The 17,781-nt window shown below is 50.6% G+C and overlaps 1 protein-coding gene across 1 annotated transcript; it reads right to left on the reverse strand.

The window, feature by feature from the left end:
- Positions 1-990: 990 nt before the first annotated feature.
- LOC116942425 (amphoterin-induced protein 2-like) lies at positions 991-12,695 on the reverse strand. Its single transcript, XM_032954338.2, has 3 exons — positions 11,524-12,695; positions 10,326-11,282; positions 991-5,302 (listed from the first exon to the last, which is right to left on the reverse strand). Exons 2-3 carry the CDS (start codon positions 11,163-11,165, stop codon positions 4,421-4,423), a joined length of 1,722 nt encoding a protein of 573 aa, XP_032810229.2. The 5' UTR covers positions 11,166-11,282; positions 11,524-12,695; the 3' UTR covers positions 991-4,420.
- Positions 12,696-17,781: the final 5,086 nt, after the last annotated feature.

Consider the following 17,781-nt stretch of genomic DNA (forward strand, 5'->3'; position numbering starts at 1 on the left):
CAGTGGCTGTGGCGTTTATCAACAGAGTACACACAAATATTGAGTGATCGTAGGTAACAAGTATTTGGAGGAAGGCTGATGTTGTGTGTGTGTGTGTAATATGGCCTTCATTGTATCCCTATTGTGCTATTAGCATCTTGTCACGAGATCAAGAATCCATTGGGATCTCTCACATGCCACTACAACCCTTCGTGCTAGTTAACGGCACACGGAAGCGGATATCACAGAGCTACTTCTGAGATCCCTTCAAGTGACCGCTGGCCCACACAGTAGGGAGCAGCACTTTCCCACCCACTGCAAATGGAGATTGACATTCGTCACGTAAAACTATTATTTAAACTATTATTTTTATTTTACAAGGTAAGAAGGCCCACTGAGCTATATAACTCTTTTGTCAGAAGTGATCTGACCACAAATGATAGTTCAACGAAGTGGCTTATCACGTGGAAATGTATAACAGCCAAATACTCTAAACGCGTGTTTCTAAATGCGGAGGGCAAAAACCGGAGGACCCGGAGAAAAATGCACGCGACCATGAAGAGAACACATCCAAACTCCAAATCTAGAGCAGGCGTCAGGGTTGGGACTGAACCCACGACCTCCTGCATACCCGTCAGGGTAATTAACATCCAGCCACCGTGGCGCTCCATGTTTGACATGACGGTCAAACCAATTGTTTTAATTCTTACAGCCGGACTTCAGCCGAATGAGTAATTTGTGATGGGGCTGAGCCCATCAACTCACTACACCTGAGAGCCCAGTTTCATCACGGGCGGCTGCCGAGATTCGAACCCAGGATATCCACGTTGCCAGCTCGGTACTCTGACCTCTGAGTCACTCGGACACTTCTGGAGCATTTCTTTCTCTCCAAACAACCGCAAACCCAACATTGTGACGTCGACATTTGTACGTTTCGCCCCCATAAATGTCACTGACGCACGTTTGGCAATGAAAAACATCAGCAAGCATTTGCGTGAGCAGTCGCGCCAGTAAAATTATTCCGTTTAATTTTTTATGCACTTTCATTTGCGTTCATATGACAGTGGTAACTTGCAAAATCATTCATATACAGGATATAGTAAGACCCATGACATCTTCATATGTATAATATAACAGTAAGATATAAAATGTATATATAATATCTTTATACAGAATATGCTTGATTTAATTTTTACAATATTTATCACCGTGTAACCTTGAGATTACACATCACACCATGAGCGATGATGCTTTTAGCATAATATTGTTTTTTCTTTTAGTATTTGTAATTCATAACCTTACATGAGTAGATTTGCATGCTGAAGGTTTTCACAGAATTGTTTTTTCTTTAATACCGTACGATAGTTTAACCGACTGGGAAACTGCCATACAAAAAGTGTAGTTAATTTAATTTCACATTTTTCGTGGTTCATGATTATTGATCAATCACCAATGTGTGCTGCTGTTAATTCCTTTCCCTCCTTCACGGAGCAGCTCGACTGACTCCCCAAAGTCAAGTTTATTTTAGTTTTCTTCTGAGCGCAGTGACATTTCACTGTGTCCCCTTTGGGGAAGAGGGTGTGGGAGGGTATATGGCTCCTGCAGCACGTGGGTGACAACTTATCACGCGGTGTGACAGCGGCACGTGCAACTGGGATCAGTGACGCAGCTCTCGAGTGTGCAGGCGGTGCAGCTGCACGACCACAGCCCACGGGTAAGCGGGGCCCCCAAAGCACGAGGATATTTCAATTTTACACCCAGGGCCCACGTGTGCCGGCAGAGGCGTCGTGGCAAATGCAGGTGTCTCTTCAATCACGGGTTTTTTCTCCAAGGGTTTAAGGAAGATGGTGCAGGGAGACAGGGGTCCAGAACCCTTGCCGTAAAAAAACGGGATACGTTGATGTAGAGCACCAACTGTGATCATTACATTCACGTGGTTGAGCCCAGACACCCGCGTCAAGAGTAGTGGAGTGTACCGCTGTGATGATGATGATGTCTCCTTCGTCAGTATGCGATTCGGGCACTGAGTCGTTCAATATTTCGTGGTCTGCTCTGGACGACCACAGTTCCCCACACACTGCCGAAGAGTTTTTAATATTCTATTTGTGCATCACCAAAGTATCCGCCGCATATGCCACTTGCTGCCGTTGTTCGTGCCGATGCAGTTTAGGAAGCTAGAAAGCCATCGGCTGACTTGCAGATGTCTTACTTGGTCAGTTTGAATTATAATCAAGGTTATGCTCTGATTCACAGTTGATTTTCTGGTTAGGGGACGTAATGGCGACCCCCGGTGAACTACGAATCATTGCCTTGGCTGCGAAAGCCTCCGTGTTGACTTTGTATAAATAGCGTCGTGTTGCCTCTTCCTGCTTGTAACATTCTGCATGGCGCTTTGCGTTCAAACGTTTCGCTCGCGAGTGGTGGGCGACAGAGGGCTGATCTGGGATCACGTCGAGATGGGCGGCGTGCGTGTGCTCAATGCCACGGTCTCAGCTTAACGAACCAAATCAAAACCAAACTCAATAAATTTGACAGTGACACCGCGTGGCCTTAAATTAAACAAAAAAACACATTATACAACAAGGTTACATTTTGAGCAATGGCCCTTCTTCATAGCAGGTTAAAAAAGAAAAATACGAAATTTATCACCAAATAATTCGTCAAATTTTTGTGTGGGTCTTTCCCCCCGATCTCATGCAGGCACAAAACTCTTGCGCGTGAATTGATGTCGTCACAATTTGACGGGGGAGATGTTCAAAAAACGACGCCGATTGAGAGATGTTCAGCAAAAAATTGCGGAATTTCACGCGGACGAGTTAGAATTGTGTCTCTCCCACTGGTGGCTTGTATGAGGTTATTCGATTGCCGTCGTGTTCCGGGAACATCGTTTACGTTCGCCTCTGAAGCACTTTACGTTTTGAATAAAACCCATTTCATCCCTTCAGAGTAGCACACAATATACAAACCGGATGCAGAATTGAAATTTGGTCCCAACCTCTCATCATTCCATCCTTCTTAAGGATGTCTCAAGCTGAGTCTCAAGTGGGATGAAACACTCAAACAGCGGCGTTGATTTTTGCCAACGTCCGGCTTGGCTGCATTTTATTTAGGGCTGATCTCGGATTTAAATTGAACCCTTGAAAGTGAAATACAAAATAGTTTCTTTGCATTCTCGTGACCCTGGTTTTTTTTTCTTTTCCCATCGTCTTCGCATCGGTAAAGTGAAGAAGTCAAGGTCAATAATCTGCATTTTTGCAGCCCGTGCCGTCGACGCTACGTGCGACGAGTGGGGCTCGTCAAACAAAAAAAACTAAATCGGACTTCAGGGCAGTGGCCTGCTTGGTGAGAGCTGTCGCAATTTTTTCCTTCTGAATTTAAATTATTCGGAGACATTTTTGCATAAGGTCTCCCAATGCCATCCCCAAATTGCACCTTCGGAATCTCTGTCAGGAAATGAAACATCCATTATGAACTCTCGGAGAGCAGGACATCATCGCCGAGCGTTGGGGAGCGGTCCGCAGAAGGAGACATCGCAGAATCGCTTCTGAAATATTTTCAAGTGACCTCTTATCCAGACTCGGGGGGGGGGGGGGGGGTGGCAGCACTTTCCCAATCCACATTGCTATGCAGAGTAAATGTTGTCACATGGCAGCATGACAATCAAGCCAAAGTTTTTAGTTTACGATTCTCAGAGCTGGAACTTTGGTGGAATCAAGTGCAAAACCAAATGTGATGCTTTTTTCGTGTGCAGCCATTGGTGATCGGGCAGAGGCTGAGAGATTGGATTTGAACCCAGGATATCAACGGTGTCAGCTAAATGCTCTGACCTCTGAACCACCTGAATGCTTCCGAATCCAAACCATTCAAATTTTTGATTCGCACTGCCCATGCATTTGCGCGGGAATACACGCGGGGTGGAGGGTTGGTAACGGGGGGTGGGGGGGGGGCATGACGTCACCACCGCACACACTTGCCTGCCCCGCGAGCCAGCAAGCCAGCCAGCGAAACTTGTTTTCTCGCCATCGTACGACAGCGCGCACGAACGCCTGCCACGTGACGCGCGCTGCTGTCGGCCTCCGCATACACGCCTGCGAATTAAACGTGCGGGTGACCTCACCCGCACGTGAACGTCAGGGTGACCTCACCCGCACGTGAACGTCAGGGTGACCTCACCCGCACGTGAACATCGGGTGGCCTTACCCGCACGTGAACGTCAGGGTGACCTCACCTGCACGTGAACATCGGGTGACCTCACCTGCACGTGAACATCGGGTGACCTCACCCGCACGTGAACATCGAGTGACCTCACCCGCTCGTGAACGCGTCCGCCTTGCATCCTGAAGCGTCTTCGCGAGTGGCGATGGAACTTGCTGACTCCCCCCCCCCTTGGGGGGTTGGGGGAGCCCCCCCCCCGTGCCTCCCCCCCTCCCATCTGCGGCCCTCACAACGACACGATCGGCGTGTCGGAGTAGACGGAGCAGTTGGACTCCGAGTCCGCCTTCATCTTGAGGATCTTGAGGAGGTGCTCCTCGTGGAAGTCGATCGGCAGCGCGCACGCGCGCCCGTTGTTGGCCGCCTGCCCCTCGGGCTCCATGATCGACACGCGCTTGACGCCGCTCAGCTTGCGCCTGAGCTGCTGCTCGGCTCTACTTTCCTCCCCCACCTGCTGCTGCTGCTGCTGCTTCAGCTTCTGCTGCATCTGTAGCTGCTGCTGCTGCTGTTGCGGCGGAGGCGGCGTCGGTGGCGACATGGTGGCGTTGCTCAGGATGGACGCCTGCGAGTCGCGCATGCTCATCGCCGCGTCTTCCTCCTGACAGCCGGGCACCCCCACGTAGCGGCAGCAGCCGCAGCAGCCGCCGCAACGCCGGCCGCGGCAGCGGCAGTCGCACGGCGGCAGGAAGAGATACACGAGCACTACGAAGAGGATTGCGGAGGAGGCGATGAGGGTGGTGAAGGCGGTGTTGAAGGGCTCTGCGGGCGGCGCCACCGTCACGTTCACCCACAGCGTCTCGTTGAGCTCCAGCGCGAGGTTGAGAGCCTGGCACGCGTACGTGCCCTCCAGCTTCGCGTTGAAGTCGCGGATCTCGAGCGAGCCATTGGCGTGCACGTAGAGCGGCGAGCTCCCGTTGTCGACGCGGCGAGGGTGCGGGTGCACGTGGCGCGCGCCGCCCTTGTCCAGCCACACGAAGGTGGTGCTAGGCTCGAGGGCGAGGCGCGAGTCGCACTGCAGCAGCAGCGTGTCGCCCACGTTGGCGCTGTACTCCGACTTGGTCTTGACGAGGAGCGACGCGTTGGGGCTGCAGCCCATGAGGTCCTCCTGCACCTGTGCAGGAGCGCAGAGACCCCCAACCCGGGGAGGGGGGGGGTCAATGTGGGGGGAGGGGGGGTCAATGGGGGGAGGGGGGGGGCTTCGCCGTGCCGTGCGGGTCGTGGGTGAGATGAAAAACTCATCATTACGGACAACCCCCCCCCCCGACGTTTCAAAGAACGCACAGCAAGGTGCACGGAAAGAACTCGGCCCTTTTTTGTGCATTATGAAAAAAAAACCCATCATCAGCAGTCAGTTTAACACGTAGGCTTTCGCGACCAATATTATTCATCATAAAGTTTTTGGGTTAGATCGCGTTATTTATAAATGTGTCGTAACCCGGCCAATCAGTAAATTAATATCATCAGCAGTGCCTGAAGGGGTGAATTGTGGGTCATCTCTCTTTTTTGTTCGGTCATCGTCAACTGTTGCGTTATCAGTCCGTCAAAATGTTGCTCCAATTTATTTTGATGGTGATCTCAGGAGACAAGGGGACCACAATGCACTTATTTAGTAAAAGGATTCTTAAAATGTATTCATAATAGGATTATTTTAACGCGGAGTGACTGATGCTGTGTCCTGTACAGCGCTTTGAGATACTTGATGAGAAGTGATATTTAAAATAAAATTATTATTCAGGAACTGCTAATTGTTTTTTTACATAATGCACAAAGGCCTGAGTTTTTTAATGCAGTAGTTGTTTTATAAACGTGTGGTTATATGACGCCATCCAGACATCCACCCTTCGCCCTTCCCTATGGAAGAGATATGTGGATGACACTTTCGTCATTTGGCCACATGGCCTCCCAGCATTGAACCATTTCCTAGACCACATTAATTCCAGACACCCATCCATCAATTTCACCATGGAAGTGGAGAAAGATGGCAAGCTGCCATTCTTGGATGTTCTGTTTGAGAGGAGGACTGATGGCTCTTTGGGACATTCTGTTTACAGGAAGTCCACCCACACAGGCTCCTACTTGAAGCCTGATTCCCACCACCCGACTCAAAATAACTCTCTCATCAAAACATTATACCATAGGGCTCATTGCATTTCTGACCAACACCACCTGGCCAGTGAATTAAAACATGTACATCTGGCCCTCAAGATGAACGGATACTCTGACTGTACCATCCGCCAAGCTGTTTCTCCCACTATACAGAAACAACCACCTGATACTCCGATCAAAATCATCACGTTACCATACATAGCAGGGGTTACTAAAAAGATTTCCAAAATTCTAAACAAACACAAGATCCAGGTCCGGTTCAATACAGTACACAAAATCCGTGATCTGATCCCATCCGTAAAGGATGTAATTCCTGACTTACAGTACCCCGGTGTTTACAAATTGAGTTGTACCTGCGGTGACTGCTATATCGGGGAGACGAAACGACATATTTCTGACCGAATCCGCGAGCACAAATTAGATTTGAAACACGGCAGAACGAATTCTTCGGCCGTGGCTGATCATTGTTTCAACACAGCGGGTTCTCATGACATTGTGTTCTCTGATACCAAAGTTCTCTGCAAACCTCCCGGTTATTACCAGAGATTTGTCCATGAAGCCATCCAGATATACAAACATAGACACAACTTCAACCGAGAGGATGGTTTCAAATTGAGCAACCATTGGAAAGATGTCATCAACCAAGTCAAACGTTAGCTGCCTTATAATTGTACAGCCATTGTCATTGCTCTCAGTGGGTTGTATGTACTCGTGAATCTCTCCCCCCGAACCCCCTGCAGCATAACAAAAGGGTGTTTTACCCGTTTTCGTGCAGTGCACCACCGCACCACCAAACCCATTGTAGCATAACAAAAGGCGGCTTAACTCAGCCCTCCCCCCCACCTACGTCCCTTCTTGGCTCCTCCATCCCACCTTAACCTGTATATAATCCCGGCTGTCTCAGAGCTGTCCACTTCACACAAATATTCTGCTGTGACTGTTCCACCTGAAGACGGAAGCTTGTGTTGCCTCCGAAACGTCGTGATTTAATTTAGTTGTTTTCTTTTATTTTAATTAACCTACGTGACTTTACCGAAAAAAAACAAAGACTATATGACTGCACTTTGATAGATGTTTTTATTTCTTTTTTCTTTTATTTTTTCACCTATGTGACTTTACCGAAAGAACCAAAGAGTAGAGAGTATGCACTTTGGTAGTTTATATAAACGTGTGGTTGTATGGCTGCACTTTGGCCATGCCGGTGAGTGCAGGTTGTGAAAGGCTTGATGGAGGACTGGCGCTTATTCGAGCAGAGTGAATCGATGGCTTTGCTTTGACTTTTAGATAACCACCTGGCCAAGTGTCACTGTGGCTAGAACATTCTACTTCCCACTTTGGAAGGTTGCAAGTCGACGCATCGCATCGTCCCCACGTGGACACGTGCGGCCCATTGGCCCATCAACTGCCCGATGAGGGCCTACCCACACCAGGGGGCTCGTGGGGACTATTTGACCATACTTCACCGCGCTGGTAAATGCAGCTTTGTGAAGGTGGGGGGGCATAGACTTGTGGGCATAGTACAATACAACAATGGGTTTTTCTGCACGGCCCTCTGCTGCTCTTTGCTCCCTAAGGAGCCATTCAATAAAGTACAACTTTATGGCTTATGAGCAAATAACATTAGCAGGGGTTTAACAAAGAGACTGGCCATAAGGAATGTGGAATTTCCACCCTTGGCTCAGGAACACCGACAGAGATGAGTGTTGCCCATCGCATGTTTAGGTGGCGTAGTCTGGGCACTACTTCTTGTTTGACTCGTGGCATGGGCAGGTGGTTTGCGGGCTGTCCTGCCGCGAGTGGCCTCCGTTACATTCCCAAGTCGAGGGAGATCCTAAATATTGAGCTGGCTGGAGTCGCTGCTGCTGCTGCTGTTGCCTGGCTGCCTCCGGTTGGTGAGTGGAAGTTGTCACTGACTGAGATGAAGCCCACGGAAAATTTGTGCTGCCCGCGAGGGGAAAAAAAAACGCCGCTCCCACTCTGAGGAGGCAATTTCGTGCGGTGCAAAATTTCGACCGCGTTTTTGTCAGAGGGAATCGCTAATCCGCAACCATTTTTTTCCACGTGCTGGCTCAGCTTCCCGACACGAAATACATTGCTTGCGTGATTTAGTTGCCAAGAAAGGGCCAAGTCGGGAAAAAGGCAAAGCGGTACCCGCATTCACTAGGCCTGGGACGTGCGACTCACTGGCTGTCTGTGAACACGCAACTTCAAAGGTGCAGCCTCGCAATGCATTTCTCGTGCTACCCCCCCACCCACCCCATCAGTGCTCCCTGCCCACTGTCACCCCCCCACCCACCCCATCAGTGCTCCCTGCCCACTGTCACCCCTCCACCCACCCCATCAGTGCTCCCTACCCACTGTCACCCCCCCCCACCCACCCCATCAGTGCTCCCTGCCCACTGTCACCCCTCCGCGACCCCCCCGACACCCACCACCCAGAGCAATTAAATTATTTGTTGCAATTCAGGGTCACGATACGATTCCAGAATCAATGTTTAATTAAAATAAAAATTGGTGAATGGCAGTGCCTGCAGGGGTTATGTAAACCCATCGCATACAACGTAATGTACACACATCAAAAAGAGATTGATTGTCAGACGCTCGATTCCACGCATTTATCCTGAGAATCTGTCTTGACGAAGTAGCAACGGATAAAATTTGCGCGTCGTTCAGCTACTCGCAAATGGCATACGTCTCTTCAGCGTCTATTTAGTTCCACTCTCGACTATCGTTAGCGGAGTTCGAGTTCAAGGGACCATCTGTGCACAACTCTAACCTGGACGCGATCTGCGAGACAAACTCAACATACAATCTGGAACCATCATTGCCATTGTAAGGATTCAGTAAATGAGTACGTGGATCTCCATGTTCAAGAATTGATCAATAACACCTTAATACGTAGAGGACCGCAGTGCTTTTGGGGGAAGGGGACAGCGCGTGGTGTAATTTGGTTCACCGCCTTGCTGCTGGCTAACCCACAGGACTGTTGTTCCTCGTCCGTCTGACTCGTGCGGCACGGTGAAAGTTGACATCATTACTATTTTTACTTTTATTAAAGCCGTCTCGGGTGTGGACCAATCAAATTCAAGGACAGTGCATATTATTATCAGAGTTGTCTCTTTTGTTTGCATTTTGACTGCTTGTGTTCAGTTTTTGTGCCAGTTAAAAGGGTAAAACCTATTACTATATCATCATTACTACTACTACTTTCATCACTCACTCTGTAACATCGCCAACTAACTTTCTCGGCCAAACCCATCCAACCGGCCGGCGACATTACTGGGGCAAGAGCCGCATGGGCTCACGGGTAAATCGCTCATTGTTATTTTTTAGACAATTGATTTCGATAGTCGAACAGCCCTCTCGCTGTGTTCTTCCTGGTTCAGCAATTCCACTGCTGGATTATTTTTCCCGCCTGAGGACGACTGCTTGTGTTGCGATCGAAACGTCGTGATATATTATTTTTGCATTGTATTATTCTACCTACGTGACTTTTCCCGAAAGAACCAAAGAGTATGGATTCATGCAGTTACGAAAGCTTCAAATCAAGATAGAATAATCTTTTTTATATATATACGACAATTAAATGGGTAAATATACTTACGATGTGACGATACTTTGCTAAACGGACGACACGATGACTCTCGTGTTCCTCGACGCTCTGTAGAGTGGCGACGCCACTGCGACCTCGGATCCACAGCGCGCTGCGCTAATAACCTGCTACGCCGCTCCATCCCAAGCGTGCCTTATAGGGACATGAATATTTAATATTCCGTCGGTATCTGCTCTCTAACTAGGAAATTAAATGGATGCATCGAGTCGCGCGAAAGTGCGACCGGGGTTTAAAAAATAAAAGATCAGTATCGTCGAGCCCAAATCTCAAGATGCATTGTTTGGATCTCAGAATGCACCGTCCGACCCTCAAGACACGGGACCCCGTAGCTGCACGGTTAACCCCCCCCCTCTCCTTGCTCCCACTGCTCCCCTGCGTCGCCCCCTCCCCCCCCCCAAACCCTCGCCATCGTCACCTGGAAGAGTCGGATGGGCTCTCGCGCGTGGGGCAGGCGGCACGTGAGCTCGCGCTGGTGCCTCCGGACGGACGTGAGCTCGCGCCTCATCCAGCTCATGAGCATGAGGTAGAGCGCGCACGAGCAGCGCAGCGGGTTGCCGTGCAGGAGGAGGCTCTGGCGCAGCGCGGCGGGCAGCGAGCCGACGCGCGCGACGGGCACCTCCTCGATGCGGTTGTAGGAGAGGTCGAGGAGGTGCACGCGCGCCAGCGCGCCGGGCGGCCACGCGTCCACGGGGAACGCGGCGAGGGCGTTGTGCGCGAGCAGCACGCGGCGCAGGGAGCGCGCGCCCTCGAACGCGAGCGCCTCGACGTCGGCGATGCGGTTGTTGTAGAGCAGCAGCTCCTCGAGCGACGCGAGGCCCGCGAGCGCGGCGCGGCTCACGGTGCGCAGCCGGTTGGACGACAGGTCGAGGCGCGCGAGGCGGCCCAGGCCCTCGAAGGCGGACGCGGAGACGTTCCGGACGCCGCAGTGGCGCAGCGAGAGCGAGCGCAGGCGCCGGGCGCCGCTCAGCCAGCCTCGGGACACGGCGGGGAAGTGGCCGCGGCTCAGGTCGAGGACGGAGGCGTAGTCCGGCGCGGAGAGGGGCAGCAGCGAGGAGAGGTTCGCGCCGCTGCAGTCGACGATCTCGCCGGCGCACACGCAGTCCCTGGTGGCGCACAGCGCGGCGCGCTCGCCTGCCCAGAGCGGCGGATGCCGATGCCCGGAGCCGAACGGCAGCAGCGCCAGCAGCCAGAGCAGCAACGGCGGCTGCGGCGGTGGCGACCGCTCGCCTAAGGCGCTTCCAGTTTGCGTCTTCATTGTCCTTTGCGCGACATTTGTTTTGTCCGTGACGTTGGAGTTACTTGTGGAGCCCCAGGAAGGAACGCCGGGACGCCCGGCTGCTGTTCGCTCTGCACTGTTGCCGAATTACGATACCTGCAATGTTTGGCCGAACGAATTGAAGGTTGCGTTTGGAGAGACACCGGGGAATTTAGTCGCATCACATTACTGACCTCTAAGCATCCTTCTGCAGCATCTTGGCAACAAACTTGCGTTAGCTGGGAATTATTGATGTTCTTTATTCACCTTGATAACATTAAACCCGCTGCAAAACGAATGCTGTTCAAACAATAAATCCTTGCAGACAGAGTTTTGAAGAATGTGTCACGTGTCTTACCTGGAAGAGTTGTGATTTTGTTCTCTTACAGGCCCGGCAAGACGAGGCGTTCCCACTGCTCGTCGCGACTCCAAACGGGAATGCTCGCGACTTCGCGCTGCAGCGAGCCGAGTCGCGCATTTAAATGTTAAAGCCAGGGAGAGACTAAAAAGCCGCCACGCGATTAATCACCGCCACCTGCCGCACGCTTTTTTTCCCCATTGTCACCGCGAGACAGAAATGCAAAAACAAAAGAAAAATAACAATTGAACTAAAAATAAATTCCGAAGTAAGTTCCTGCAGCCGCTGAGCTGCCGAGAATATGAAGTGACGAGATTCGCCAGAATAGCTGGGGACTCGAGCCACTTGACCCCGAGAGGTGGCCCCGTTGCTTGATGAGCGTGGGAGCGTTCGTGCCGCCGGCAGCGCCTCTTTGCGCGTCCCTCCCGCACCAAGGGCGACGCTCTGACAGCTCCTCTCCGCCAAACCCTCCTCGCGATATATAATCCAAAGCCTGGGGCCAGTCACCCGCGGGGAGTCGTCATTGGCTGTGCGAGCACCAATCCGGCTCGGTGCGCGGACTTCATCATCATCATCTTCTTCTTCTTCCAGTGAGGCACACGGTGGGGGGTGCTGGGGGTGCTGGGGGTGCTCTAAGTGGCTCCGTCTACAGAAAGAAAAAAACCCCCACGTGTATCTCCTCTTCTCAGCGTAGCAGAGCTGATGAATCACCGCAGCGATTAATGCTCCTGCGCAGCTCGAAAAAGGTGGGGCGGGAGCGGGGGGGGGGAGAAACCAAACAAACGGACGTCCAAACAAGGACGTAACGGCGATATACAGCGGCACTTTGTGTCCCAACGTAGCCGTACGAGCGTTGCCACCGCTGCGGTACAAACGTCTCGGGACGTTGTCACGGGAAGAAGAAAATATATACACAGGGTGCTTCAAAAAAATATAATGCGAACGCTTATATGGGACTGTCGTTTTTAATGAATAAAGAACGGATAAGACACTGTGTAACATGGTAACAAATGTATGTTAATAGCTGGAAAAAGTCAAAGACTCTCCCACTTTACTCTTTGGCTCTTTCGGTAAAGTCACGTAGGTAGAAAATAAAACAAAGAGTAATATTTCACGACGTTTCGATCGCAACACGAGCGGTCGTCACTCAGGCGGACAAAATAATCCAGCAGTTCAACTGCTTAGGACGACCGCTTGTGTTGCGATCGAAACGTCGTGAAATAAAATATTTATTTTATTTTCTACCTACGTGACTTTACCGAAAGAACCAAACCGTATGGATTCCTTTTTAACACGTAGGCTTTATTATGAATAGTATGGATTCTTGCAGTCACGAAAGCTTTAAATCAAGATTGAACTCTCCCACTTGTTCGCCATCAATGTCAGCACGTGCCTGGAATCTTCTCCAGGTGGTCTCCAGAGCCCGCAGGCAGCACGTTCCTCGTGGTGTTGTTGCAAATTCTGAGAAGTTTTTTTTACATTTTTTTTAAAGCACCTTGTGTATTCTCGCGATATCAGCGAAGAACTACGTGGGAACGCATTGTCCTCGAGCGATGTGTTGCGAAGCAACTGACGACCGCCGGGGGACCTTTGTTTTCAATGTCGCCGCGGAAGACTTGGACAGCGCCCTCGAAAAATAGGAGAGGGCGGCAATGGTGGGAAAAATCTGGAGAGGTGGCAACTCCTCGCTGGACGATGGAGGTGAATGAGGCTGCTGCGATGGCTCTGCGCGGGCTCAAAGCATCATCGTCACATCATTAGGATATATATTTTTTTCATTATTTACTTATCCATCTAATTATGTACGTATTGTTATACTACCCTTCTTCTCGTTAGCAGTTCAGCTTTGGCTCAGAAGCTGCCGCCCGTTAACCGGCTCGGCACGCCAAACGTTTCGCATTGCCGCTGATTCCGGTCACTCGCAAACCGTGGTCGTTATTGACCTCCGGGACAAGCAATCGAATGGGGCCCTCTGTCCTCATTTCTCCTCGTTAATATTCAACGAGCGCCCAGATCTCTCAGGCACACGGGCCCCCTGTGCAGTTGCACAGCCTGCACACTCGGTAGCTAAGCCTCTGGCGTAACTGAGCAAGTGGCCGCTGTGGGTAAATTAATCTGCTCTAGCAGTGGAACGGGATTGCAGGACATTCGTAATTTAGTTTTTATTTTACTACTTATCCATACAAGCCACACTAAATCGTTGGACTCTATTTCAGGAGGGTCCTGCACTGAGTTTTGATTTTATTTAATATGTTTTGACCCGAGAACTCAGTGTTCATGTAAGTGCGAGGAAATCGGAGCACCTGGAGAAAACCCACACCTTGCGCGAGGGAGCAACACCCAATCCCCCGTACAGATGGAAACAGATGGAAATTAGTTCACTTGCTGTACCACTGCCTTCTCCTGGCGAGCCAAGGTATGGCCCCTCGACGCCCCGCGGGGAAGGAAGTTTCACAAACACTCGTGCGGTGTTCCGCCAACCCTCGCTGCCTTCACGGGCATGTCTAGTCACCACCCGCTCAGCTTTGTTAAATATTCGCGCGCGGCTGTCTCTCCACTCTTCCCAGCTCGTACAATGGGGGGCAAGAACATGCCCAATAAGAGACAGTGCTCGTGGCTGGCGAATTCTGACTTCTTTTGCCACGCTGCGTATTAAAATATGATAATTGAGCCTGGGGTACATCTCTTGATTGGAGTAATTGCTCAATTAGAATAATTAGAATCTGTTTGCTACGTGCTTTCACGAAGACGTCGGTGATCATGGCCTTCTTACATTTACCTCTGTCCATGATATTCACTCAAAAACGTTGCATTTCGTCCTCCCAATTGCATACAATTATTGAAATTTCTTACGCACTTAATTTGCTGTCTTCCCCGTAGAAACATTAGATTCCGTTTAATCACTTCTGAACGCGAAGGCACCGATCTTGTGAGAAGGGCTGACACATCTCACTGTCGTGCTGCGCCTCGTGTTATTTGTGGCTCAGCCACCAATCGGTGTCTGTACTGGCCATGCGACGTGGGTCCTTGAAAATAACTCACTGCTGTCGTTCATTATTGGCCACTTATTTGGTTTCAAACAAACAGTTCGTGAGATCGGCGTGGGTTTCGCAGCACCTGTGGGAGCTGGGTTGCTAATTGATACATTTATGTTGGTAATACACAATAGTTTTGACAATTTGGGAGTTTTGGTTGCCTGCAGTCCAGTGTAATACGACAAAAATAAATTATGATTATCTCTTTTGGGTATGGCAGCATCAACAACATCATAATGGGGGGGGGGGGGGGGGGCATAACAGTCGGCTCGATGTTCCCTCCCCCTTCGTTAGTCGTGATGGATTATTGAGAAGCCCGGACGGAATTGCCCGACTCGCCGCCGGAAGTTAACGGTGGGGTGGGGGGCAGTCACGAACGCCACGCGCGTGCTCCCTCGGCGGTGGGGGGAGGGCAGACGGATGGTCACCGTCTCTCTCTCTGTCTCTCTCTCTGTGTGTCTCTGTCTCTCTCTCTGTGTCTCTTTCTCTGTGTCTCTCTCTGTGTGTGTCTCTCTCTCTGTGTGTCTCTACGCTGTGTCTCTCTCTGTCTCTCTCTCTCTGTGTGTCTCTCTCTGTCTCTCTGTTTCTGTGTGTGTCTCTCTGTGTCTCTCTCTGTCTCTCTGTCTCGCGCGCGCGCGCGGCGCTCGTGAGCGGCGGTGGGAAATGACTGCTTGCGTGACGCGGCGGTTTGCAATTGCGAAGGCTCCACGTAATGGGTTCGAGGTGTAACGAAATGTTATTTTAACGGACGGGGAATATAGTAGCAGTGAATTTTCATTTCGGCGTGAAATATGGGGCTGCATTAAGCCGTGGTTTGTTTTTTTTTGTTTGATTTCCCACTGGCAGTTGACATTGATTTTAACGACCTGCGCTAATGAACTCTGAGTTGTGCTATGAAACCACGCGATGGTTAATGTTTAAATCACAGCCGTTAGGGATATATGTCATCGTCGTCACCATCAGTAGCAGCAGTAGCAGCAGAATCATCATCATTATTACTATTGCAGTCATCATCGTCATCATCGTCAGTAGCAGCAGTATCCAAATATGTAAATCATCCTTATAAGTAATAGGAACAGCAGAGCAGAACCATCATCATCACCATTATTGTCATGATAATGAATGCTTAAAATTTCCATTGTTCAAGTAGTAATAATATATCAGGCTAGCTTGCATCACAATACAAAAAAACGTAAGCTGGCTGGACTATGATGATTATGGAAGGAGGAAAAAAATCCATGAGGTCCCAATTCCCCCGTTGGCTTTATGAAAAGCGATGGATTGACGGGTTTAATTTCGCTTTTGCACGTTACTAAAAAAAAATACCGGGCAGTTCCACGTATTTGGTGTCTCGCGGTGCTTGGAAGGGCATCGATCACCCCTGTCACGAAGCCGGGATTCTCCGGGAACCCCAGACCCTATATCTGTGTTTTGAAGCTCAAAATAGAAAGCCGGAGTGCCTTTGCTGTCTCGCGCGATAAGCCGGCAGATGACATCTGCTGTTTGGCGGCCAGTTGCATTTTTTTTGCTAAGTTCGCTCCGACCACGTTGGGACGGCGCATTCGGAGCTGCTTCGGTCAAATCCGAGATGATTTTAACCTCGGGGTTGCTTGTAACGCGAGCGGAAGTGTCGGTGTCGTTAATTATTCATAAGCGATTATATATATTTTTTCTTCCCCTGGCCATGTTTTGCAAAGTGGCCCCCTGCCTCTATGCACCCCCAAAGTCTGAATTGTGTTGGCCACGTTCGATGGGCAAGGTCGCGTGTGCGGTGGGGTAAAGTGTGGGTGCTCCCGCCCACCGTTTACACGAGATCTGGCCAGCGTAGAAGAGTAGGCCAAAGAAAGTATACCCCATATAGGGGGCTCTCGAGAGCTGCCTCGAGTGGAGGGTCCTTCCCCGCCAGCATTGGCGAGCAATTGCAGGGCGGCGCCTTTACCCTCAAGCAAACTGAATGCCTGTGACCAGGGATGAATTTCACACTGATTATTATTTTTTGAGTCGCGTGTGGACTGCAGGAAAGCGCGTGACTAAATAGCCACGGCCATAGCGAGAGGTAAATACAGGATGTGGTGTGCCGCTTTGCAGACATATCACACGGGTCGGCTGGTCAGGACGCGGATCCCTCTGGAATGAATCCCCGCCGATGACCACATCACCCAGAATGCGCACGATCTTGTCTGATTTCGGAAAGCTAATCAAGATTGTGCCTGGATAGCGCTTGGGTGCGTGACCACCACACATGAGAGGTGTTATAGGCTGCGGGGCTATATGATGGGCAGTGAGGCAAAATCTTAATATCCCATTATACTCTACTCCTACCCTCTCCGCCTTCACAAAAGCGCACTGACCAGCGTGGTGAAGTATGGTCAAATAACGCTTCCCCGGTGGCATGGGCGAGGCCTTCATCCAGCAGTGGATTGACGATACGGGGGTCGCACGTGTACCACGGCGTGTTGCAGCGTTCGCTGGGGGCGTGTGAAGCCGCAGTTGGCAGGAGCCTCCGAGTCTATTTATTATTCATCACAGCGGCACTTGGCTCCCACCACCTCCTCCGCTGTTTCATCTCGCGCGCGCCGTCTCGGGCGATCACCGTCGCAGCGTTTAACGGGGAGGCTTGGCGGTGTTGCGTCGGTGGAGGAGAGGTGACTTTGGTTCGCGATCGTAAAAAAAAAATGTTTTGTTTCCACTGTTAATGAATGCATTGATTTGATGAAACGAAGTAAGTTGCACTTACGTGCCCGGGCTTCATTTGTGCGTTTCGATGATTTACCTTTGAGAAAATAAAATCTGCGGCGTGTCTCACACCCCCCAGAAAGGGCAACTCGCACCCCCAAGGGGTGGCGTGGACCCCAAGTTAAGAAGAAGAACCACTGCTACAGAGGGCTAAGTGCAGCGCAATCCATTGTTGTAACGTACTTCTGTGCTTCCACGTCTTTGCTCCTCGTCCTCACCAACCTTGTCACTGACCCAGCGCGGTCGATGAACGAGCCTCTCATCCAGCAGTGGATTGAGAACGTGATCGATGAAATTGACGGACATCGAAAGTGAGACCTACAGCGCGATCTTGCGACGTACGCGCGATATATTTCACGGAACAGAAAGTCGTTATTGTGTGCGGCGAGCGTGAACAAAACAACAAACACACAGACAAACACAAAATTGGTGCGAATTCGATCATTTGAAGTGCTGCTCCCTCTGGCTGGGGTGTTTACTGCGTTCG

The sequence above is a fragment of the Petromyzon marinus genome, chromosome 14 (genome assembly GCF_048934315.1).
Source record: "Petromyzon marinus isolate PM22_M1 ecotype Great Lakes invasive population chromosome 14, UKy_Petmar_22M1.pri1.0, whole genome shotgun sequence".
In the NCBI taxonomy this organism is placed as follows: Eukaryota; Metazoa; Chordata; class Hyperoartia; order Petromyzontiformes; family Petromyzontidae; genus Petromyzon; species Petromyzon marinus.